This window comes from Thermobia domestica, chromosome 10 (genome assembly GCF_964235325.1).
Source record: "Thermobia domestica chromosome 10, izTheDome1.hap1.1, whole genome shotgun sequence".
NCBI lineage: Eukaryota > Metazoa > Arthropoda > Insecta > Zygentoma > Lepismatidae > Thermobia > Thermobia domestica.
The window spans coordinates 161,040,052-161,061,350 of NC_137463.1; the positions used below are offsets into that span (position 1 = coordinate 161,040,052).

General features: G+C 36.3%; 1 protein-coding gene across 1 annotated transcript in view; it reads right to left on the bottom strand.

Annotated features, from left to right (window-relative positions):
* Positions 1-8,429: 8,429 nt before the first annotated feature.
* LOC145662798 (phenoloxidase 1-like) overlaps positions 8,430-21,299 on the bottom strand; it is a 68,134-nt gene continuing 55,264 nt past the window's right edge. Inside the window, exons 11-12 of the mRNA XM_081728685.1 lie at positions 13,871-14,106; positions 8,430-8,970 (exon numbers count right to left, since the gene is read on the bottom strand). Of these exons, the coding sequence (XP_081584811.1) occupies positions 8,725-8,970; positions 13,871-14,106 (482 nt within the window). The 3' untranslated portion in view covers positions 8,430-8,724. The remainder of the gene's footprint in view (positions 8,971-13,870; positions 14,107-21,299) is intronic.

Below are 21,299 nucleotides of genomic sequence, written 5' to 3' on the forward strand. Positions count from 1 at the left end.
TCGAGACCAGAAATGAAAAAAAAATAGGGAAGGATGAAACAAAATGAAATGAGAAAAAGAAGGATCAGCGTTAAAAATAAACTACAGGAAGCTTTTGGTTACTCTTTCTTATGAGGAAATTTGTATTACTTGCAATACATGGTTGCGAGGTGAGCGGTATATCCTGGAAGAGTCAGGGAATTTGAAATTTCTAGAAAAGTTGCGGAATTCTCAGAATTTCTGCTACTAGCCAGGGAGATTTCAAGCTTCCGAAAGCATAGTGCCGATGTGTACCAGCGTGGACTTTTTGTATCATAATTTTTCGTCATCGCATCCTCGCAATATCAAACATGTTATTTCAAAAACAATTTTCTATTGCTCCATTAACCTGTCATTTGAAACAGACAGTAGTTGACGGAATAATAAAAACAAATATATATATGGAAAGAAAGTTCTGTTACATTTGATTCAACAGAAAAAGGAACGCAGATATTGCAAAATATTTTCAAGACATTGTTGAGTATGTACTTTTTATAATAGTTGAGGTCATAATGAAAGGAAAATTGTTATATTTGAATAAACAGAGGAAGGATGTAAATATTGTATAATCTTTACCATCCTTTTTAAAATTTTACTCGAGTTCTTTTTTCATAGTTTATTAAAATACTTACAAACATATCATCACAAACCAATATATGTTGATAGTAAAGTAGTTTAGCTCCTAGGCCTTCAGAATTTCATGTCACTCCCCTCCCGCTACGAAATCCTGGCTAAACGAACCAATATACGTTCCAGTAAAGTTATTTAGAATGATCGAGCCCTTGATGTGATGACCACAGTATTTCATGTCACGGACCCCCCCCCCTTTCACGAAATCCTGGCTACGTGCCTGGTTCATGCAGCCCTGATGTAAGTGAACATCAAGTTCATGCCCTAAGACCAGCCAACTGAACTGGCATTTGTGAGCCTTCTGTCCGTCTATTTGTCTATCTGTATCTGTTCTCTCTATGTCTGCATGTACTACAATAATTATCGTGAATCGTATTTAATTTTAATTAAACTTGCCATGTGCCTTCCTTCATACTTAGAAAATAAGGAGGTTGTTAGTGGTTGAAATCCATCAAGAATAAGGAGTGAAATCAATTCCAAGCAGGAAGAAAACTCGAGAAACTTCTCTTGAGAGTTTTTTTTTTTTTTTTTAAAAACATAAATTGTACAGGTGGTTCAGATATATTGAGCGGTATTGTCTGTGTGTACATACATCAAAACTAACAGACAAACGGAAGGACAGATAGATGAACATCTAAAAATCACTCATACGGCTCGTAGGGGCCATGAAACACATACATCTGTTGAATCCTTGAATTCGACTTTTTCCATAATTGCAAGATTGCCTAATTTAAAACCGAATAACAGAAAAACTGTGGCACCACTCGAATGAAATTATATACAGATACTCTGTAAGTTGTACACTATATATTATCATGAGCTTTAGGGAAAAGACGGAGCCCTAGATTGGGCAAATACGAGTATAAGCCTCTAGACAGGAGCCACCTTAACCCCTAGAAATGACAAGCTAATTTTATAACGAATTACGACAAGATGAGTTTCTGTGGATCACATCGTGATTTAACTGTGGTTTACATACAGTATACCTCCAGGTGGATGATTCTATTTTATTATATATCTGTGTACCATATCTCAATAGAGTAAATCGCCACGTTCAGCGGGTCTGCATCAGAGCTCTGCAAACCCAGGCCCGGCCCGGATGGATCTGTATTCTGTGCCTGGCTCGACCCGGCCCGGCCCGAATCTCGAGCCGGGCTCTAACCGGGCCAGGCACAAACGGACCGGATCCTAAACTGGCCGGGCACAAACAAGCCGGGCTCTAAATGGGCCGGGCGTAACCAGCCTGAGAACAACCAAGTCTTATAAGTCAAGTCAATCCTTCAATATGCAATGGAAAATGAGAAATATGTCGTCAGAATATTACAATGTCTATTTGTTCTTCTTGAATGAGAAAATCGTGTGAAAGGTTACCCAAGGTTTGTTTTCTATATCCCTATTGTCTGTCTATTTGTTATCTGTTCTTGCTCTGTTCAGCCATGTTCATTATACAATAATAGAGCTCATGGACGTAAAAGTCTTATATTACACTCATTAGTGCATTACGAGTAACAGAGAAGATATGTAAAACTGCTACACTGTATGTGATACTAATACTACAACTACTACAGCTAATACTACTATTACTAGTGGTCGAAGTGAGACGGTATGCGGTGGTATCCCATATCGCCTCTGGTTTTTCAATGATGAAGACATACCGTCACTGGAGAGTAGAAGATAAATACCTTTAATAAATCCATTTTTATAAACAGTAGTTGACGAATAGTTTGCACGTGAAAATATTTTATTTCTTATGTAGAAATAATTCTAAGTTGACAACACCGACATTTTTATCTTTTTCCTACTTTTTTGTTTTTAAAAATGAGGTGTCTTCAAAGAAGTTAATCTAGTTTATATTTTGATGTACCATATTGCATTGTTTCTTTCTTATGTATGTGTGTCTTCTTGCCTTAACGCGTATAAATGTCGTGTTTTAAGCATGGGCGGATTTAGGGATTATCTGTTATGGCGGCAGATCTTCTGGGTGTTTGGAACACCTCTGAGTCGAGTGGGAATCCGGAAGTTTTCCCGCAGGAAATTGTTAATATAAAAACCTGGTTTTTGAGGGTTTTCGTGTATAATCGTCTATAATACAGCATAAGGGTATTTTTTTTTTTTCAGAAAACTGTTGACGGGGGGATTAAAGTCTCTCCGTGTCCGCCCCCGTAATTACAGAGAAGTTCTCCAATGATTTTCAGTCATTATGTAAATAGAAACGCGATCTTTTAGGCAATATACCCTCACTATATTTCAATATTTAGATAGCCGGTATGTCGAGTCAAAATCGTAAAAAAAAAAAAAAAAAAAAAAAACATACCGCCTCTGCTTTTTTTCCATTTCGAACACTGACTATTACTATTACGACTACGAATGCTAGTGCTAATTCCACTATTGCTGCCACTGCTACTACTATTACTACTACCACTACTGCTACTACTCATTACTGTACTAATATGACAGCGAATACCACTACTGATAGGCCTATTACTAGTAATACGAAAACAAAACAATGAAAATGAAATCTTTGAGTTTTACGTCCCACATGTATGCCGGCTAGGTTGAAGGAGACGGTGATGATGAGAAATAAATGAAATGGTGGAATTAATAAAGTAGAAGGAAACGGGAGAACGCCGAGAAAACTCCCACACGGTGTTTGTCCATCACAAAGTTCACTTGCCGAGAGCTGGGATCGAACCAGGGACCACATGCACCAGAGGTGAACGCTCAACCACTGAGCCACCGTTCCAGGAATACCTAATCGACCCAGGCGTCTTGGTGATTTATTTGATCATTATATTTTGTTATATTTGTAGTATCGTACTATAAACAATACAGGAAGATGTAACACCGTTTGGTATTTGAATTGCTAATTGAACGAGTGAGTTGAAAAAGGTACACATTCCAGAAAATAGGCAAGCTAAACTGGGATGGTTATACTCATTTTATATGTACCTACACCGCTTGAGAGGAACAAGGAACGCATTCATTAATTTTAGGTCATCTTTACTGAAGTCTACGGGAACGTATGTGTGAAAAATCGAAGATATTTCTGGAATTTTTTCATGTTTCCACCCAGTGTTTGGAAGTTGAGGTTTTTGGAATATGTTCCTTTTTCAACTCACCCATTCAATTGAACATTACTACAAATTGCACTGATCTTTATGAACACACCAGTTCACGGTTTTGGCCTCCGTGGTCTAATGGTAGCGTACCAAATTCTACTTAGTAGGTCAAGTACTTGGTCTTTAGGTAACTACGGCTCAGGCCGTATGGATAATTATGGGATGAATTGGTGGAATGAAAACAGTGGGAGGAAACGGGACCACACCGGAAACTCCCACGCACACGGTGTTTGTCCACCACAAAGCTCACATAGTACGAGCAGGGATTGATCCGACGACCTCTAGCACCAGATGTGAGTGCTTTACCTACTGAGCCACTGTGGTTCTTCGTAGATCAAGCATCGGTTCACATTCTACGCAGGCACATTACGATTAACACGCTGACAACATTAGTTTCCGATCCGTCTTTCAGTGTGTCCGATCTAAGCTGTGCCCGGCTCGGCCCGGAAATACATGTGTCCGGTTCGGCCCTATAGCATTTGTGTCCGACCCGGAATGTACCCGGCCCAGTTTGATATTATTTGAAACGGGCAGCGCAGGGCCGTGCCTTGCACATTCTGGGCCGAACCGGGCGCGCCCGGCCTGTGCAGGGCTCTGGTTTGCATACCCAAATTCCTACGAAAACATTTACGATCACTCCAACCTCAATCATTTCACGAATTCAATCTGTTGTATGTAAGTCATTAGGACGTAAAGTCGAATATCCTTTATTCGAAACATACTTTTATTCATTGCAATACCTGAACTTCCAAATATTCACCGCAAACTTATAGCCGTATCGAACTAAATAAAGGTGAGTGTGGAGCAGAAAACTACTTTATACAAATGTCGAAAGAAAACATGATCGCATATGAAATGGTCGAGTGTTTGGGTCAAACTCTAGCAATCAGACGTTTGTATGTTCAAAAACAATAGGAACATTTTTCTTTAAGTGTGTTCCTATTTTCATCCGGAGACAGAACATTTTTTCTTTGAATAACTCCTTGGCAACTCATTTTCTTTCAAATTCGATTAGAAAGGAACATTATGCGATTTGCAAATCTAAAATCCATAGTTGGGAACAAATTATTAAATATGTTAATTATTCCATTATTATCCTCTGATTTGTAATGAAAAACTATTTATAAGCTGTGGTGATTTCAGAAGATTTTTCCTGAGGGAGTTGTCAACATACGGGGAGAGCATGTACTGCAAAAACTGGGCACGATCGAAGATACGGCTCGAAGAGAGAAATTTCTTAGCTCGAGGAGGGTCTCAAATTCCCTCACATCAATCCCTTCAAATCACTGCTTATAAGGTTTTCTTAACAAATAGAATTGTATCTCATTCCACAATTTTGAAATGACAAAATCATGACTTACAGAGAATTATAATAGGGTCTACTAATTACATAAATATTATCGTATAAGTTACCGATTTCTGGTCAAATTAAAACTCGGATTTTTTTTCGAATTCTACTCTATATAAACCTGATTGGAAAGGCAGGTTTAACTCCAATTAATTAATCAACATTTTTGAAATATATTTTAATTGTAATATTTTTACTATTCAACATAGTATACACTTCATTTCCAAAATGAAAATCTCAGATTGTTGTTTCGAGAAAAGTGAAACACTTTTCATTTCAGTAGTATATAAGACTCAATGGGAGGGATTCCAACCCCTATGAACCACTCACTCTTCGATACGTCATTGCCTAAGAAGTTCGAATCGAAAAATAGAAACATATTACCTACTAAAAATATTATTGGTTCATAGTACTTTTTCAGAAACAAAATATACGCAGTTACAATGACAGTAAATATTAATAGTTTATTGTAGCCTAGATCTTTTCACTTCCATCTTCCGTCTTTCTCCCCAAGCCAAGACTGAAAATGTAACAATAGGAGGTTAAACATTCGAAATTTACGTAGCCTATGTCTTAACATGTGTATTGCCTCACTTTATTTCATGTACTGTATGAAACAAAAAGGTCTTCTTAGCAAACTCGTCGTTTGCTCCATTTTTAACCAATACAAAGCATTGGCTCATTGCTATGGAGGATAAAAACAGCTAAAATGTATATTAAGCTTGTTATTGCGTAAAGAATCGCCAGGTTAATGCTCGGTAGCATCTAAATTCTCAGTAATCGACTGGGCTGATGAGAAGTACGAGTAACAGAGGTGCCAACTTGGAATCGAACATGGAATCTTAACAATTAGAACTGAACAGAAAGATGTGCACATACTTCGGGAGGTAATTCGTGACACGTGTGCCCATGTTAGTCTTCCAATTTACACAAATTGCAGCGTGTAAAAAGAGGACATTGATTGAATAATAAAGATTGTGCCTAGAAATTTCAAGGGTTAATGTTTAACTCTTTTAGAGACATTTGACAGTGATTAGAAACAAAATTTTATCTAGTACATAGTTGTTAGTATATAGTAAGAGCTCGAAATCTGTGTTCACTGGGTACGTAGTTGCTGTGAATTCTATCATTCTATCATTGAAAGGGAAATTAAACAATTTGCTTGCAACTTTCAATTAATTTTCAGTAACATCAATATTTTGAAAATGTTCGAGCTTTGCTGTCAACATTTTAATTGAAAGTAAATATTTTGAATTTTCTAGAATTGTGAGGAAAAATACTGCATTCTCACTTGAATGAAATTGAAATCTCCCATTTTGTAATCGTTAAAAAACAAAGTTCTAGAATTATAAATGGTGACCCAGTAGAAACACACACTCTCTCTCTCAAGTCAGCAATCGTTCAATTGGTTTGTTGCTGCTTTCCATTCTTCCCTATCCTTTCAATTCCGTGTACTTTTCCCTGTATCTTGTATTATTAGTTCCCAGTGGCGTATTTACGATTTTCTTTTGGGGGGGGGGGTTTGCTAACTTTCGGGAGGGCTTTGCCTGAAAATGTGAAAATTCTGCAAGATATTTCACATACTTTACTATAGTAAGTAAGATTTCGACCCCCCCTAAATACGCCACTGTTAGTTCCTTATATTTCAATCGCCTCCTTCCTCCGCGTATTTTTTCTTTTGACATTCCCTAAATAGCTGGTAGGGTGATTCATCAATGTCTCACAATGTGTCCGCTCATCATATCTCTTATTTTCGATCAGTGGGAGTTCATGTGATTCAGATCCCACGGTGATGTAGGTTCACATATCATATAGCTTCAGTGCGGAAAGGGACGCTAAATTCCAATCCATTTATTCCTCTTTTCGAAATATCCTTCAATATATTCATCTTTTCTACTCCACCCATCTAACTTTTAACATCATTTACAGCACCACATTTTAAAGGCTTACACTCTCCCTTTTTCCTGGAAAGTATATTCAGAAAACGTAGGTTTAAAAAGAATATACAAAAGAAAATAAAACATGAAATGTATAAGAAATGAAATGAAATGATGTTATCACAGAAGCTGCTGAAAATATCCTCACTGAGATTCCAAAGACAATTGAACATGACGTTGTATGTTTCTGAAGGCAATTATCAGAACCACCTGGCTCTTGTGCTGGATATTTTTCCGTAACTCATTTACTGTTCGTGGTTTCTTTGTGTCCTTTTAGATTATTGCACAGTGAAAAGTGAAGTGGGACAAATCTGGTGACCCTGGAAGTTAGTTCTTCGTGAAGTTACAATGTCAATTTCATCCATGTTCACTATGGCATTAAAGCAAGCTTGTGAGTCTTGTTTTCTTTTCAATAATAAATAAATAAATAAATAAATAAATAAAATAAAAATATAAAATAAAAAAATAAAGGTCACCTGTCCCTCTTTGAAAATCCATGCATTCTTCTCTAGAGTAGGAAGTAAATGAATCAAGTGTGAATTGATCTTTGTCCAATTGAGATCTTTGTTTAGAGCCAAAGATTAGAGAATTTCCTACATCTATTTGCCAGAATATGGCCAACAAAGTGAGTGTACAATATTTTTGAACAAAGCTGTACAACCGTCTCATTTTCGTATTACGGCATGTACACTCATGTCCAAAATTATTGTCCCATGTCTATAAATATGTTGTTGTAGGAATATAATTTGATAACGAGTTCGCCCGGCATTTCTTATAATGTTAGTATGCGTATAATCGGCAAAGACATGTATGTGGCAAATTTTATGTAAAAAGAGCAGTAAATGAGAACAATAAAACGAAAATAAAATCATCTTGTCTATTTAGGAACATTTTACTTTACTCATTCTAATTTTCGTGTTTATAATTCTTTCCATATGAAATTTACCATAAATATACATTCCCCGATTATACACATAGTATCAGTATTAAAAGTGCCCTGCAAAATCCTTATCAAACTATATTGTTACAAGAAGACAGTTATAGATATGCGACAATAATTTTGGACATGAGGACCTAGGTACTTTGTCATGGACTAACTCTGTAAAAATAACGAAATTCTTGAAACATTTACAGCAGCAGATTAATATGGGAGCTACCTTAAGAAGGAAATCGATATTTTTTTTTTATGCAAAGTAAATTTAAGGCGAAATTACAGAAACCAATACCAATTTTCATCAATACCATTGGACAAATTCCAAGACGTAACCTTTAAATATAGGGCTCCTTTACAGCGTTGTTATTAATATCAGTTGTTAATTACTTTAGTGTAGACTGTAACTGTAGGTTTATTAAATAAATAAATAAATAAGATTTTGGTATCTTTTTATTATTTTAACTGAAATTTAACATTGCAAAGTTTATTTTTAAGTGTAACTGTACAATATGCATAAAACAAGTAAATATAAACTTAGATAAACTCAAAAGCAAGTTGAATACGCAAAGTGGTAAGTAGGAATAATGGGATCATCCTGTAAACCTGAAAATGAAGTGAAGACTTTTAATTATACTCATATTTTAAATGAATGTAATTTACAGTGAATGTTTTAAATGTTGTCAATTACATATCAGTAGCTGGCTTAATAAAAGTAACCATAAATTATCATTGGCAAAGTTAGTCAAAACCACCGCGTGATCCAAGTCCTTGAGGTGGTGGTAGTACGCGGTCAGTGAATTGAATAGTGACATCCTGTACTGCCATGTTAGGAGTGAGGAACTGTCGCAGTGTTGTAACTCCTTCTCTTCCCAAACGATCAAAAGGAAAGCCCATGGATCTCTTATCGGGGAACTTCTTATTTAGGAGGCCACAATAACTCACAGCATCTGCATCATCGCCTCCCAGAGTAGAACTCTCTTCAGTCTGAAACAAAGTTAAAAACACTTAATTCAGATTTCGTGAGATTTTTAAAATTTAATGTTTCAAAAATAATTAGGTAGACGTACTTTAAAAAGTGTATAATTCATTTTGAATATTATTTTTTGGTCAATATTAAGATTCGTGTTCATTAACCCTCCTATGGCCTTGGGGTCAATATAATCCCAAGGGATATATATTTCTTAAATAATTTCTTTGTGCTTGGTTTTCGGTTACTGATTATTTTAGTATTCATCAACCTAGTGTAGTTCTTTACATAACCTAAAAATTAAAAGTTAATTATTTTAAATAACGTTAAATAAAAAGGTAACACATCAGACCTTGGGGTCATATTGACCCCAATGTCTAATAGTATACATTTCCTATTGTTTTATTTTACTTTTGCATGATGTTTTCTTTTACTCATTATTTTTGTATTCCTTGACCTAGTCTACTTCTTTACATAATCCAAATATTAGAAGTTAATTATTTTAAGTAACTTGTTAAATAGAAAGGTAACACATCAGCCCTTGGGGTCATATTGACCCTAATTTCCAATATTATATTTTTCCTATTATTCATTATTATTATTACTACTATTACTACCATTATTATTAATAAGCCACCTCAAGACACTAGGTTAACTATTATTTAATCTATCTATCATGTTTGCATGCCCTTATAAGAAATTAAATAATTGGGGTCAAATAGATCCCAAGGACAGGCGTGTGTGTAGGTTTAAAGGACCATAGGAGGGTTAATTGCAATGAATCGTGGGATCATAATACAATAATTACCAATAAGTTAATACAGGAAATACATACAAGCTTTCCTACCGTGTGTCAAGAAATACTGTAAAGAAGTATGTCAAGTCTTCGTTAGTTAGATTTTAATTTCTCTTAGTTTTTCTTAGTTGTAATAGTCAAACACTACGAGAAAACTGTTTCTCGTTATTACTTCTTATATGTTGGGAAACGTGTAAGCACGTGAATTGATTACAATACTAATAAATGGAAGTTAACTAAAAATAAAAATCGAAGATTTTCTTTTAACACAGCAGACTCAAATGCAAATATCTGAATTTTCAAATTAGTAAAAATTCTAAAAACCTTTTATCTGTTATTACTATGTTGAGATGTTTTTACATCTAATAAGATTCATAGAGTGATATGATTATTACAAAGTAACTATATATATATATATAAAAGGAGAGTAGATATTTATATATATTTTGAAAGTTTGTGCTTTGGACCACATTTTCAAATATATTTACTTAAGACGTTATCAACTACTTTAGTAGTTGAAAGTTCCTTAAATAGGTCATTCTTGTTGCATTGAATTATAACAAAGGATAAAGGAATTGGATCTTGTAAGCAAGTTTTAATGTTTCCGAGAGCGTCCAATGTTTTTCTTTCCTGAAATTAGCTTTACAAACATTATCTTAAATTCTAAAGCAAATTCACGTAATGTTAAATTGGGAGCATAATTGATAACGTTGTGGTACCTTGAAGTTTTCATATCTATATGTATTATATTGCATTTATTTAACGTCTGGCAATTTAAGTCAACGAGTGTGTACGATATTGCACTATGGTGTTAAGTTACAGACAGATATTTGCACTCGAGCATGTTGTAACATGCTGAAACATACACTCGACCTGGTCGCAGGCCAATTGGCTTAGTTCTCATGGAACAGCAAATGACGAAATATGCATGTGTATTGTACTAGGGTGCAGCGTTTTACCACTTTTTTCTCGGAATGAAATGTAATACCCGGCAAAAGTGGCCAATCCACATGGACATTTCAAGTATAGATTTTTTTTTTTCAAATCAGATAATATCTTCTGTGAGAACTATTGCCTCAAAGTTTCAAAATTTACCTGAAAATTACAAAAAATACCAAAGTTGTTCATTAATTTTAGTTATGTTAAAGTAAAATATTTTTGGTTAAATACACGTCAGTTCCTATGAAAACTGATATTGAATTATAAAAATGCCAGTTATATGCCCTTGGGGGGTATAGGGGTGCCTCCTCTGGGGCCAGAAAAGGGGGGCAAATTCAGTACAGTTAAGCGGTTGTGCAGCTCCTCGCTCACCTGGTAATATAGCCTGGCCAAGTGACCCAGAGCCCACCATGTAGAGGTGGCTGCACCTAGGGCTCCTCCGCTAGGCCTATCCAATCAACCAACCATATGTTGGGCCGGATGAACTGATCCGATTAGTCACTGTCAGGAAAAAATGTCACAAATTGGAACATTGATTGAAATTTAGACGCAGCTTGCCTAGAAAGTAAGGTTGACCTGATCATCCCGTCTCTAGCATCACTGCCAGATACTCGGGAGGCTGCTTCAGTGACTAATTTCACTACCCGTTCTACTGGCACGTGTGAAGGACGGACGGTGAAGGACCATTCTGACACAGTGTTGTCAGGAAGTGAAAGTTTGACCATGAGCTGTTTGTTTGGTACCGTTCATAGAACTTACTGGTAGAACAGTTATTGAAACATCAATGTTGCCAAAAGATCATTGCGGTGTAATCATTTGCCTCAAAATTCAGTCTGGGAATGTTGTTATATCTAATGGAGTTATGGAGATTCCCTGCTTCGTGTTCTCGAGCTCTAAGAATCTTATGTAATGCATCTTGTCGGACAGCAAGTAGACCATCAGTCATCATAGCGAGAAGAAATTTTCTGGGAGTGCAAAGAATGCATTCGTCTGAATGGATGAACGGATTACAGCCTGGTATTTCCTTGGTAAGTATCTAGACCTTGAATGGCCTCAAAGACGTGAGAGGACCATCAGCAATGGAAGACTATGTTCTGATACGGCATTGCATAACCACACAGACTCTAAGTATGAATGTCGCAACTTCTATTAATTTCTTGGTAGGTTTTTTGTTGCTATATACAATGTTAAAATTCTTTTTGCACTAGTCAACCAGCTAGCTTTGTTTAGTTTGACAGGGAATATAGGAACAAGCTCTTCCGGGCATGCTCTGGAGTCAATGGCTTGAGATATCTGGAACAAGCATCTCAGGTCCTTACTGAGTTTTCTGTGCTCTTCTGGACTGTGATGAGGTAATTCATATTTTATTGGTTTGAATAGCAATACTGAAAGCTTTTCACAGTTAGATAGTTTTGAAACTATGAGACGTGTGTAAGAATAGGGGCTTGAATAAGCGCCGTGAATATGCGTGAAGAGAGCTCGGAACAACAGTTCATTAAAATGCAAGAGACAAATAGCCCATTGCATATGTTTCTTGTTAGTTTCTCTAATTTTCGAAGAACAACTCCATTCCAAGCAGTGTTAGTGTATGTTCCATCACACCCAAGAGCCTCAACTTTATCAAAGCCCAACTCTGAGTTGGTTTATGATGTATTCGAAAATAGCTGTGGTCTCGTTATGTGCAGAGCCAGAGGATGGTGTCACGTGACCAACGTATTGAGAGTTACGTTCAGCCACAAGTGATAAGTGTTCTTCTCTAACGATGTCTGTGTGTATTTTAGTGTCATCCCTTCTATCATCAAAGTATAGGATTTTAATGGGATCATCATTTCTAGAACTTTCTTTTAAATTCCGAGCAAGTTTAAGTTTCGCACGCCTTATTTTGTTCCTGTCTACAGTTAAAGCAGATGTTATGTCGCTAGATTTTTGAGAAGTTATAATTCCAACCTTTGAAGCTGCCTGAAGCACAGTTGATGTTATAAGTGCCGCAGCCCTCTTGCTTACATTGTATCTCTGAGCAATCATAACAGTTTCAGTCAAATTTACGAAAGTCGTTCCCAAAGTAATGCATCCTTTTTTTATGGAAACTAATGGAGATACATAACTAACAATAGCACAGCTAAACAGAGCAATATGTCAGCTACAGACTCATTTTTCGACATAGTTCTCACCATTTGTTATGCACTTTTTCCAACGATTAACCAGAGCCTGCATGAAGCACTTATAGAAATGGGTAATCTATGGACTGTCTTTTGGATTCCGGCTCGTAGTGATAACACCACGTATCATCTCCAGTGACGATGCTATCAAAAAAAAAAAAAAAAAAATGTCACGTTCATCTTCATATTAATAATGATTCATAATAATTGGTCCAGCAGGTCCCGAAGGAAAAGGCAAGGACGGAAAAAGCTGTAGAAACGCTTAATTGCACTGAATTTACCCTCTTTTCCGGCCCAGAGGAGGCACCCCTATACCCCCCAAGCGCATATAACTGGCATTTTGAGACTGGAATGTCGGTTTTCATAGCATCTGGCATGTATAAACCCAAATGTATGTTTACTTTCACATAACAAAAAAACAAAAAACAAAACAAAAAAAAAATTTGGTATTTTTTGCAATTTTCAGTGAAATTTTGAAACTTTGATGCAATAGTTCTCACAGAAGATATCTGATTTGAAAAAAAAAATCTATACCTGAAATGTCCATGTGGATTGGCCACTTTTGCCAGGTATTACATTTCGTTCCGAAGAAAAAGTGGCAAAACGACCCACCCTAGTATTGTACTATTGACGGAAAAGTAGTGACAAGAATCTGGAGCAGCGGTGTATGGACTTCTAGCCCAGAAATTCATTTCTAAATTTGACCTACCATATGATTTCCCTACTTTAGCATCATGTAAATTTTGGCTATTTCCAATTAAAAAGAATCTGAGAAGGACACAAATTTCACTACTTCTGGTCGTCCAGTGCATGTGAGAGACACACTCCACAACACTGTGAAATACAAATTTCAGAAATAGTTCTATCAGTGATACAGTTGCCTAACAAAGTTCACCGTTTCATAAGGGAATTTGCCTGAAAGTAACAGCAGCGATAGCAAACAGACTGATTTCTTTTACAGCCGATTCCAGAAATTAGTCACATTTCGTAGTATCTTCTGAAAGTGTATGAATGTTTCCTTACCTTGTCATTTTGCCAGTTGGAAATCATGACAAAGAGCTCACATGGAAATCCTCGTTCATTTCCTTTCGGAATCAATACATGTTGAGGCCATCCACAACCACAAAAATTAAACCTTTCTCTCTCTTCTCCGCCAGAAGGTGCCTGCGATAAGTCACGGAAGGTCTTTCCATAGGACACAGTCACTGCAGACTCTTCTGAACGACGGGTTATAGTCACCCTTCTCTGATTGCCAGGAACTAAAATAGAAATATAAGATAATGTAAACTATTCCTGAAACTTGTATAATGGAGAATACAGAAAAAAAATAACTGTTCGAGAAGAGTAATTCAGATTTCAATTAATGGGAAGGATTTAAACCTACCACATTGACAAAGCTAATTTCATTTATACTACGCAGAAAAATTCGCTCTCTTGACAGCGGTATATTGTACAAATATACGGAATCCTCTTGCTTACTACAGAAATCAGTACGGAGCATACGTTATCCGTGTGCTACATAGGCACTACCCTTAGATGTTACATCATGCCGTTGCAGGATGTCTGATATTTAACAGTCTTCCTTATATCACATACATGTATGTATGTTACCTTCGTCAGCTATATGTTATATACGTCCATTTGTATGTGAGATCCTGACCGCCTATGTTGTTTCATACGGAAAGTACGGACAGATGGAACACTTATACAGAAAGTATTATAAAACATGCGTTTTCAGTTATACGTTTGCTGTACGTTAAGTCTAAAAACTACAGTATTTACAAATGTATCATACGATTTTACGAGGTGCGTGAACGTAGCCTCCCGACCTGGAGCACAAACGATGAAATTACTGTCATTGGTTAGTGCCTCGTTTGTGCACGAAACCCCATCCTTTATGCTTTATTAGTTCCGGAGATATTAGCGAAAAACTGGTAGGGGGGCCAAGTTCACGCTGACCCCCCGACTTCAAGCACAAACGATGAAAATAGTGTCATTCATTAGTGCATCGTTTGTGCAAGTTTGTGCATCAAACACCATCGTTTGTGCTCCAATAGTTCCTGACTTATAAGCCAAAAACTGAAAACAGAGTTGGAAACTGGATACAACTTTTCGATATTTCTTTCGAAATAAAATGCTTTCATTTCTCCTGCAAGCACAAACGATGAGACTAGTGCTATTGGTTAGTGCATCGTTCGTGCACGAAACCCCATCATTTGATCGTTATTAGTTTCGGAGATTTCAGCGAAAAACTGGTAGGAAGTCAGCGTGAACTTGGCCCCGCGTCTCAAGTAAAAACGACGAAACTAGTGTCATTCGTTAGTGCATCATTTGTGCTCGATTGTGCATCAAACCCCATCGTTTGTGCTTCAATAGTTCCTGACTTATAAGCCAAAAACTGAAAACAGAGTTGGAATCTGGATACAAATTTTCGCATTTTTATTTGAAATAAAATGTTTGCATTCCTCCCACATGTGAAGCACAAACGATGCGATTAGTGCCATTGGTTAGTGCATCATTTATGCTCGTTTGTACATCAAACCCCATCGTTTGTGCTTCAATAGTTCCTGACTTATAAGCCAAAAACTGAAAACAGAGTTGGAAACTGAATACAAATTTTCGAAGTTTCTTTTGAAATAAAATGTTTGCATTCCTCCCACATGTGAAGCACAAACGATGCAATTAGTGCCATTGGTTAGTGCATCGCTTGTGCAGGAAACCCCATCATTTGTGCGTTATTAGTTTCGGAGATTTGAGCGGAAAACTGTTAAGGAGCCAGCGTGAACTTGGCCGCCCGACTTCAAGTAAAAATGACGAAACTAATGTTATTCGTTAGTGCATCGTTTGTGCTTGTTTGTGTACGAAAACCCATCATTTGTGCTTCAATAGTTCCTGACGTATAAGCAAAAACGAAAAATAGACTTGGAAACTGGATGCAAATTTTTACTATTCCTTTTGCAATAAAATGCTTGCATTTCTCCTACATTTGAAGCACAAAGAGTGGAATTAATGTCATTGCTTAGTGCATCGTTTGTACACGGAGCCCCATCGTTTGTACGCTATTAGTTTGAAAGATATGTGCTAAAAACTGGGGGGTGGTCAGCGTGCACTTGCCCGAACCCCCCATTTTCAAGTATAAACAATGAAAGTAGCGCCTTTCGTTAATGCATCGTTTGTGCTCTTTTGTGCAGGAAACCCCTTCGTTTGTGCTTCAATATTTCCTGATTTATAAGCAAAAATCTGGAAACAGAGTTGGAAACTGGATACAAATTCTTGCTATTTCTTTTGAAATAAAATGCTTGCATGTCTCCCACATGTGAAGCTCATACGATGAAAGTAGTTGTGTTGATTAGTGCATCGTTTGTACACGAAGACCCCATCGTTTTTGCGTTATTAGTTTGAGGATATGAACGAAAAACTGGTAGTTGGGCAAGTTCATGCTGACCCTCCGACTTCAAGCACAAGCGTTGAAAGTAGCGCCGTTCCTTAGTGTATCGTGTGTGCTCGTTTGTGCACGAAACCCCATCATTTGTGCTTCAAAAGTTCGTTAAATATAAACCAACATCTGAAAACAGAGTTGGAATCTGGATACAAATTGTTATTATTTCTTTTTGAATAAAAGACTGATATGCTTATATTGATCAACGGAATTATCTACGCAATTATTCAATGATAAAATTTTTACTACAAGAAATCTTCCGTAAGATGCTTCCGTGTTAAACAGGCCTTAAGTAGTACTCCCGCCGTTATGGCTTCATGGCTTTGATTGGGTAAGGGATGTATGGTGACCTGATCATGTAGTATGGCATCATAGGAGTCGATGCCCTCGAAATTTTGGCAGGGATACCGTGCGTACTCCTAATTTTGGATGGGTATATTGGACCGATCACCCCTAAAGTTCTGGAAATTGCCTAGTTTAAAAATTTGGCTTTGCATTTTAGGACCGGTCTATATACCTCAGTATGTTTGAGAGGTCCATCTCGTTTCGTTTTATAGTTTAAAAATGCCAAAAATTCAAATTTCGGAGGATTTTTACCTATTTTATCCCATGACCTATTTTATGATATGTCTTAATTCTCTTATATGGTTGTATATGTGAATATAGGGTCTATTCTCTTTCATAAGGCTTGATTACATTGATGCTTCCTTTTAAATTTTGGAGAAATCTATAGGACCACCACTTAAATTTATGAATTGGCAAAAACTGAAATTTTGAAAAATGTTATCTAAGACCCAAATATATATTACTGTAAGTTTGGATGGTTCATGTTGTTCCCTTTTATCATGTTTGGTGGAATTTTCCCTAGGACAAATTCCCTAGTGTTTTTTTTTTGGGGGGGGGTTAAAACCCATATTAAAAACCCACAAAAAACGAGAAAACATGCCTCCAAAAATATACTTCAAAACTTGGATTGAAATAACGTTAATGTGATTACAATTACTTTCTTTAATCGTGGTTCTTGGCATATGCCTAGTTTCAGAATTGGCTTAAAATACGTGTTTATCGTTAGAACCGAATACATTGAAAAATAAAATATTTGGGAATCATGCATAGCGAATTGTGTTTGCAATCGATCGAATTCGTTGTAACAGTTTTCAACTGTAGTCTATTATATAAAAGTGAAAATGATCTTGTTTGTGCTCGCTTCACGGGGAAACGGTTTAGCCGATTTAACCATTTGGAATGAATTTTGGATGTAGTTATTACGTAATTCGAACTGGGTTTTTAATCATGTTACTTTGATTAAAATGCATATTCTATGAGCGGAATGGTGAGCGGAGGGTCAAAACATATGCGAAAAACTTAGTATCTCACGATCCTGTTAAGTGGAGAAAATGAAAATAAATTCCCATTAAAAATAAGTGGGCCCGTGTCCAGTGTTTTTCAGAATTTCCATTTTCAGTGGGAAAGGGAAGCGTTTTCTATACTGTTCACCTGGCTTACTCTAATTCTATTTTGTATGGGGATCGTAGCAACTGAGTGAAAGCCAGGCCAAACTAGAGAAATATCTGGAATTTCTCTCTCAAATATGCTCCTAAAACTTGAGCAGAAATTGTATAAATTAAAAGCAAAACTAAATTAGAGTAATAATTATTAAAGCTGATACCAAAATTAGTAAAGTCTTTGTGTTCATGTTAATTTGATTTATTAGGAACAGGTTCGTACAAAATTTAGGTTTCAAGAATTTTAGATTGGTCATGTTTAGCTATCTGGAATTCGTGAAGGATAATGATAAAGGAATTTGGCCAAAATAAGAATGTCGTACCTTTGCGCCGCTGGTTCCTTGCCGGCAAAAGATCCTGATCCGCAGCTCTGTCTTCGGCTGATATAAAATGTCTTCGAAGATTGTTAAGTTTGACGATTAGAGCACATAACAATAAAGGTCCTGCTACCAGTTTTTCGCTGAAATCTCCGGAACTAATAACGCAGAAACGATGGGGTTTCGTGCACAAACAAGCACGAACGATGCACTAAGCAATGGCACTAGTCCGATCGTTTGTGCTTCACATGCGAGAGAAATGCAAGAATTTTATTTTAAAGAAACTTCGAAAATTTGTATCCAGTTTTCAACTCTGTTTTCTGTTTTTGGCTTATATGTCAGGAACTATTGTAGCACAAACGAGCACGAACGATGCACCAATGAATGATACTAGTTTCGTCGTTTTTACTTGAGGTTGGGGGACCAAGTTCCCAACTCTGTTTTCAGTTTTTGGCTTATAAGTCATGAAATATTGAAGCCCAAACGATGGAGTTTCGTGCACAAACGAGCACAAACGATGCACTAACGAATGACACTACATTCATCATTTGTGCTTGAAGTCGGGGAGCCAGCGTGAACTTGACCCCTCTACCAGTTTTCCTGTTATATCTCTGGAACTAATAATGCACAAACGATGGGGTTTCGTGCACAAACGAGCACAAACGATTCACTAATGAATGAAACTATTTTCATCGTTTGTGCTTGAAGTAGGGGGGCAACGCGAACTTGGTCCCCCTACCAGGTTTTCGCTTATATCTTCGGAACTAATAAAACACAAACGATGGGGTTTCGTGCAGAAACGAGCACAAACGAAGCACTAACCAATGACACTAATCTCATCGTTTGTGCTCCAGGTCGGGAGCCAAGTTCACGCACATGATTTTATGTACGCCACATACTACATTTTTTTCTCAGTGTACGAAGAAAATTGCATATAAACTTCACCTTTACATTCCTTGTGCATAGCATCTCTTTTCATACGTGGTAATGTATTATTACGATGGCAACAATCGCAACAATGGCTTCTCAAGTATTTAATTTTACAATATTTTCCAAAATGTACCAGTTTATTTATTTATTTAAAGAAAAAGAATACAACAGAGTACTGCTCAATTATAATCTAGGTACAGTAATTATTCATGCTACTATCTAATTAATATAACAAAGTAATACAATATTATTTAGTCTATTCATGTACGGTACATTTTTAGAATATAAGATCTAATATGTAAAGTTCTCAATTTATGTCTCTCTCACGTATGAAAAACAATGATCATGAATAGTCTTAATTATTGTACTTGGATTAAATTGAATATGGATATTATTACGATCAAATTTCTATATAATTTTGAGAAACTTTTGAAATTGTCTTTTCGTGAATATTTCCAGTAACAAAAGAAAATAAAAAAGACAAAAGAAGTAGTTGTATATTACGCTATTTAACGTGGAATATCTGGTAATCCTGTACCAGTTACAACCAGGGTTGCCAACCATCCCGATTCTATCGGGACTGTGCTGATTTGTGACTTACAGTATTTGTCCCGCGTCCCGACCGGACACTCGTCGAGACGCATACTGTCCCGATTTATCGATTTTCAAAGTTAGTTAATATTTCACTGGGCCATTTTTACAAAGGAATAACTTATTCTTGTACACGCACAGTTATATGTATAGAATCAATTTAACAAATTTGTGTTTTGTTTATGTTAAATAAATTATAGTTGTTTGGTTTGAATTTGTTGTATGCTGATAGCCAAAGAATAAGACTTGATTACTTTGTAAGACGGGATTACTTTGCACATCACGAGTTACTTTGCACAAAATATGAAAAGAGTTTCACAGTCCTCTGTCGGTAAAACTATGAACTGTAAACAGGAAGTTTCCACTGGCACTGTAAGATAGAACATCTAACTGTATTTTGGCTATAATGTTGGGGGTTAGCATCAATTCTAATTACCGGGAGGGTTTGTTGTTGTAGTGGTATGGAAAGCCACCGCCAAAATTTAAAAGATACGGTATCACCTACAAGAATTTCCGTCAAAGTTAAGTCAGTTTCGTAGAATACTACTGTGGATAATGGGACTTTGATGCAATAGTTGAAATTGAAATGTGAAACGTTTCAAAGTCATAGAAAAAAAAGTAAAACTGGAAGAAGACGATTTCAGCCTCTAATCGGGGTTACTTTGCACAGGTCCAAAATACCTCTTAGATAGGATATTATTACTCCTGAAACCTCCTACATTCCAAATTTAAGTAATTTATTTATTTAGGTAGATGTCGGAATGAATTTCTTATTGGAAAATACATTATAAACAGTCGCGGATCCAGAAAAATAGTTTGAGAAGGGCTTCACTCACAAAGGCTTCGTCTGTTTTAGAAATAACTAGACTTTTTTTTTGGGGGGGGAGCTTAAAGCTTGTACGCGTAAAAATGACTAACATTAGATTTTTTAAAAAATAAATCGTGCAATTTGGGTGGACTTGAGCCTGAAAGTCCCAAGCTCCGTAAATCTTCCACTAATTACGGTTGGGATGATATTCCTGGAAGCAAGAAATAACCAAGGCAAATCATTTCACGGGTATTTTTTTCTATTCCTGGGTTGGCATTTTTGCAGGACATATGCTAAACTATTAGAATGTAGTCCCTGTGCCGGTACCAAAAAATACATACTTTTCTTTACAAATATTGGTAATTCATACTAAGTATCGATACAGTACTCTCATTCTAATATCAATATTTGTAAACTGTATACTGTTTTGTGTAGAAACTAAAATGTATAAATACTGGAGGGAAAATATTGCACAGAAATGTTATATTAGTATGTCGAACATACTTTTTTGTATGTTGTGCAAAGTAACCTCAACTATGGGGTTACTTTGCACCAAAGTTTATATTTCAATAACTATGGTCATACTGAATGTTTACTAGTGAAATTGTACGAATGTTTTCCACATATACCTAGCTACTATATGTTTAGAATACAGTGTTCTAAATCATTACGTTTGTAAGTTACATGCGATATTCTTTAAAATTCCTTAAATCGTGTGCAAAGTAACTCCGTCTTACGGTAACACTTTTTGTCAGTAATCACACTCATTTGTGATAAAAAATCTTTTTTCGTATTTTCAGTTTTTTATTCGTCAGCATCTATACTCCAAACGCTAATCACTTGCATAATACGTATTTCAGCT